The sequence below is a fragment of the Cajanus cajan genome, chromosome 1 (assembly GCF_000230855.2).
Source record: "Cajanus cajan strain Asha chromosome 1, NIPB_CcT2T_4, whole genome shotgun sequence".
NCBI lineage: Eukaryota > Viridiplantae > Streptophyta > Magnoliopsida > Fabales > Fabaceae > Cajanus > Cajanus cajan.
This window is the reverse complement of record NC_138517.1, coordinates 33457767-33463242: the sequence shown is the minus strand read 5'-3', so window position 1 is coordinate 33463242 and position 5476 is coordinate 33457767. Positions and strand designations below refer to the sequence as shown.

Genomic DNA, 5476 nt, shown 5'->3' with positions numbered 1-5476 from the left:
AAAAGCAAAAGAGATTTGCAGTTAAAATGTGCGATTACATTTTTTAAATGTGAGAGAAGTGATTTCAACAAAAGAGAGATTCTAGCAAGAGGGATGTGATTTTTGAACGTAACATTTTTATTTTCCATTTATGCCCAAGACAGTCATACAATTAAGTAAAAGCGTATGCAGTTAAAAAAAGATATAAATGTCTTAAAAATAGTGGAAACCAAACTCATGTATTCCCTTTATCTATTGTTATAGATAAGTAATTTTAAGTATTAAAAAATTAAAAATATTCTTAAACTCTTACTTTTTAAATCAATTATTTTTAATATCTTTAATTTCAAATTAAAATTTGATATTTTAAAATATTTTTTTCACAGAATATTCTAAAATAAATTAACAAGAATTAAAAATAATATTTATGAAAATAAGGTATAATATTTATGTTTAAATATGTTTTTGACTTTTTCATAATTAGTATATTTTGATTTTGATCTTGAAATTTTTTTTTTGTTTTTTATTTCTCTAAAATATTATTATATAATATTTTTAACTACTTATTTGTTCACTAAAATATTAAGTAATTGTCTCATGTGTTATTCTCAATTGATTAATGATATCATGTTAATGCATGACAATTTTAAAAAATTTATATAATCTTTAAATAAATATTTTTTAATAATCTAAGATATTTTACATATCAAATAATACTAGTTCACATAATTCACTATATAAAAACATTTCACTGTGATTAGTGCGGGTTTCGAAAACGACACCGTATAAATCAATCATGTCATTCTGGTGAAATCCCTCCCCTCCACCGCGCTTTAGGACGCATCATCGTCTTTTTCTCTAGAACTGCGTTACGAAAACGCGCCGTTTCGTTCCCGTTCCCGTTCTCGAGAAAACTGAGCAAGTGAATCAGGGTTTGAGAGGTTGGTGTGTAAGCAACAATGGCAGACAAACCCCAACCGGTTCGAGTACTGTACTGCGGGGTGTGCAGTTTACCACCCGAATACTGCGAATTCGGATCCGATTTCGATAAATGCAAACCCTGGTTGATTCAAAATGTTCCTGACCTTTACCCTAATCTTATTAAAGGTACCTTATTTTCCTTAAAATAAGATATTTTATTTGCCGTATGAGTCCCCCAATTTACAGTTTTATTTATTATTTCGATCATTTGGATTTAATCTTGATTTTAAATGGGAGTTATTATTGGTGAATTTTTTGTGCAGAGGCGAATGATAAGGAAGCTGATAGAGTTGCTGACAAGCTGCAAGGTACCGGTATATCATCCGGAGCTGGTGATGGAGCTGCTTCCTCAGGTTTTTTTTTTTTTTTTTTTTTTTTAATTTGAATGAGTGCATGTATGGTTCAACATCTATGATCCACGTTTAAGTAAGAATCGTATCAAAATTGATGGAAAGGTAACTAATTGTTGCTTCCAGTGGTCCATGTCCAACAAAAAATGATGTGAATCCAAACATGCTTTGAAGATGGTGGAAGTTTCATAAATTTCAGAATTGGTAGTTTAGTGGGTTAATATTTGTTTAGATGAGTTGTTTGGTGTTTAAATGATGTGATTTTGTTGGGTTTGTTAGCTGGGTTTTGGTGTGTGCGAGGCTTATGGTGTGTTTTGATTTTGATGTTGTAGCACCGAAAGAAGAGGTGAAACGTCTTCCTGGTGGGAAGATAAAGAAAAAGGCATGTCTTGGAATTCTTTGACCCTCCTCTCAAATGAGTGTACTTGGTGTTTGATGCTGAATGTTGTGGTTCCCGGTAATTTGATGTGATCAGAAGTGGTGTTGGTTTTCAGGAGAAGCAAGAGGTTATTATTGAGAAGGTTGTGCGCAACAAGCGAAAGTGTATCACCACTGTGAAGGGCCTGGAACTATTTGGTAAGCTGTTTCTGTTATTCTCTTGGGATATCTAATGAGTAATGACAAGTGGAATCTATAGAAAAGATGGAATTAAATTGTCATACCACTTTATAGGTATTTTATGATGAAATGGAGGAAAGTATTCATTCTATAGGGTGGAATGGGATAAAATAGATGTGTTCTGTTTCAGTCCATCTCAAACAATCCAAAAAATGGTTACTAGCATGATTTCATTCTCCCTCATTAATCCCATTCTATTAAGTATTAATACAAACATAGCGTAAGTTATTAATACATTGGTGTGCTTGGTGTTTAATTTGGTTTCTTTTGTTGTATTTCAGGTGTCAAGCTCAGTGATGCTTCAAAGAAACTTGGGAAAAAGTTTGCTACAGGAGCCTCTGTTGTCAAGGTTTACTGAATTTTAGAAAGTGTACATATAATGCATGTTGGGACCGCTTTTCCTAGAAAAAGAACTTTTTTTTTTTTTCTCTAAAGCTTGTTTAGGAAGTTGCCAAAAATTCATTTTTGAATCCCAAAATAAACCAATCCAACCATAGTTGTCAATATGCCAAATAGTAGCTCTATCACGGAGTACCTAGAGCATGTTACAAAAGTTGAGCATTGCAGTTTGAAGTAATGGCTATCATGGCTGGGATAGTGGACCAAATCACAGAAATTTGCAGCTGTAGTGGGTTCTATTGGAGTGAGTCATAAAAAACTTATTTGAACCAAGAAGCAGTGTTGTTTAGAGCTGTCAATTCCGAATTTCGCCTCCTCCTTTGATTAAGAACTGAAACCCTATTTCTCAGTCACTTGCATGCTCACTGTTATGAAGTATACCCACTGTTCTCCTTTCTGACAAATACTCACCCTTCTCTGGCAACATTTCCAGCATTTTCCAGCATTTTCTGGCCAGCTGGGACAGTAGGTCAACCCCAACCTCTGCAGCCTCTGCTTTCCATAGTTTCCAATGATACCTGAGATCTCTGCAGCCATTTTCTGGTGAACCTGTCACTGTTTCTTTCATCACACTGTCTTATACTCTCTTCTAAGTTTTACCTTTTTATTCTAATTGGTTAGAATAGTGGCCATCCTGGTACCTGTATCTTGCAATAGCATTTAAGGGTCAGTTTCTCTGCCTTTGCATTGCTATTTGTGATTCACAACTATGACCAAACCCCCATGTCTTTGTTGTTCTGTTTTTTAATCTCTCGAACAGGTTTTTCGTCATGCTGTCTTGTGTTCTCTTCTAAGTTATTCTAATTGGTTAGAATAGGGGCCATCCTGCTACCTGTATCTCACTATAGCATTTTAAGTGTCAGACGCACTGCCTTCACATTGCTATTTATGTTTGACTACTATGATCTAAACACCCATGTCCATGTTGTTCTGTTTTTAATCTCTCAAACAGGTCTTTCATCACACTGTTTTGTGCTCTCTTCTATGTTTTACCCTTAATCTTTTTATTCTAATTGGTTAGAAAAGTGGCTATCCTGCCACCTGCTATCTTTCTATGCATTTTAAGGATTAACTACTATAGTGGCCATCCTTCTACCTGCTATCTCTGCCTCCACATTGCGTTTTGTGATTGACAACTATGATCCCAACACCCATGTATAGTTTGTTTCATATATAGATATAATGTCTAATACTATTGTGGGTTGATTGGTCTCAGGGCCCGACTGAGAAAGAACAAATTGATGTTCAAGGGGATATAGCTTATGACATCGTGGAGTTCATTACAGATACTTGGCCTGACGTAAGTAATTTTGATTGCTGGTTGTTTGGCATTGTAATCTGATTTAATATGTATGTATTTCTGGCAGCCAGTGAAAATAAACAATTAAAAAAGAAAATTAGAGATATCATGCTTCAGTAATATAATTTATGTTCTAATTTGTTTCTTCATTTTGAAAGATAGGCTAGTAGATATTTTAATTTGGTTATAGAAATTTGGTGAGGAGAATGTGTTGTTCAAAGTGGCAGTCTATCTTTGACATCAGTTTATATGGTTTGTGGAACATTTCATTTACCTAGCTAGGATGCTACATAATGAAGCGAACATATTTTACGTAAAACATTTGTTTCCTTTTCCCTCCAGTGAACCAAGTTACTAGTACTTAAGTAATTTTTTATTACGTCTAATCTATTATTAGTAACAAAAATGTTCACTCTGTAAACTCATTTAGAGAATTATATTTTGATTTTCGTACTGATGATGACTTTGGTGATTAAAATTGAGTTTGTAAATATTAGCTGTAAAGATGCACGGGTTTTTTCTATAAATGTCATTGACCAAGCTAGGCCTGCTTCTTGTTATTGAAAGAGATGTTGATAGTGAGAGTTGTTTTCTATTTTTGTTAACTTTATTTCTGGACCCAATTGTTTGACTATTTTAATGATGTAATTCTCTCAAGACAAAAGTGAACTAATCTAGTTTTAGCTATATGAATCTTTTGAAATGGATTCTATATGCTTTGTGTTATGGAAATTTTCACAACAATAGGAGCTGCCATCATAATAACTCCCCTCCTTCCCTGACAAATAAAGAAGAAAAAGCAGTTGGGGTTTCTTCTATTTTTCTTTTAAATATAAATTTCCACGAGATTGAATAGAAATGAAGTAAATACTTGAAGATTTGACTTTTCTTTCTATTTTTCTTTTTTATTTTCTCTTAAATCAAACAAGGGAAATTTTAAATTAAGATATTTTCTTTACTATTTTCTTTTTGTCCATCCAAAAATAGGGTAAAATCAACATAAAACATTTCCTATGCTTATGTTAGACATAATATACCAGTGTGAAGCTATCCTAGTATAGTACGAATGGCAAAATAAATATGAATCTATATTTATAAGAGGTGTTCCATGGTCTTTTCTCTAATTGATCCTGTTGTTGATCCAATTTCCAAAACTGTTTTTTCTGTGTTATACAGGTCACTTGCTCTTTATAAATGCAATTAGTTCCTTTTAAAATCTATATCTTTCTCTTGCAGGTTCCAGAAGCAGCAATTTTCTTTATAGAAGATGGGAGAAAGGTTCCAGCTGCTTGATTTTGATATCCTGGCATTAAAACTTTGACTGATTGCCAGACTCTATTTATTGTAATCCCCCCTCCCCCCTTCCTAATATTCCCCAAAAAAAGAACATAGTGTGGCCCTGGTGGACATCAGCATATGTAGTTTTGGTTGAACTATCATATTCAATTAATGGGGTGTGTAGAGGCAAAAGGAAGAAAAGGCTCATTTGCATCATTTTTGTATTTTCATTGAGGTTTTTAGTCATCGAAGGAATGCTAAGTTGCAGTTGCGAGAATAACGCTCTGCTTGCATTAATTGCCAAGCATAATTTTTTTCATCGAACATGTCTCGTGGAATCTTCCTCCACGGGTTTAGAATAATCTAGGTTTAGGGTCTGAACATAAAACCAGAATTTAAAATATTTAAGCTTTTTCATTTACCATGTCTGTTCGGACTTCGGAGGAAGGGGAGAACGGGGAGTGACCCACTCCCATGGAGAATTGAAGGCGTCTCCTTTTATGAGGCGAATCTAGAACTGTATAGAATATAAGGGGGAAAAAAATAATTTATGCTAGCTAAAAAAGTTTTT

General features: G+C 33.8%; 1 protein-coding gene across 1 annotated transcript; it reads left to right on the top strand.

Annotated features, from left to right (window-relative positions):
• The first annotated feature begins 752 nt into the window (after positions 1-752).
• Positions 753-5121, top strand: LOC109806710 (Translation initiation factor SUI1 family protein). Its single transcript, XM_020369194.3, has 7 exons — positions 753-1086; positions 1224-1313; positions 1643-1692; positions 1805-1886; positions 2210-2277; positions 3544-3627; positions 4864-5121. Exons 1-7 carry the CDS (start codon positions 939-941, stop codon positions 4918-4920), a joined length of 579 nt encoding a protein of 192 aa, XP_020224783.1. The 5' UTR covers positions 753-938; the 3' UTR covers positions 4921-5121.
• The last annotated feature ends 355 nt before the right edge of the window (positions 5122-5476 follow it).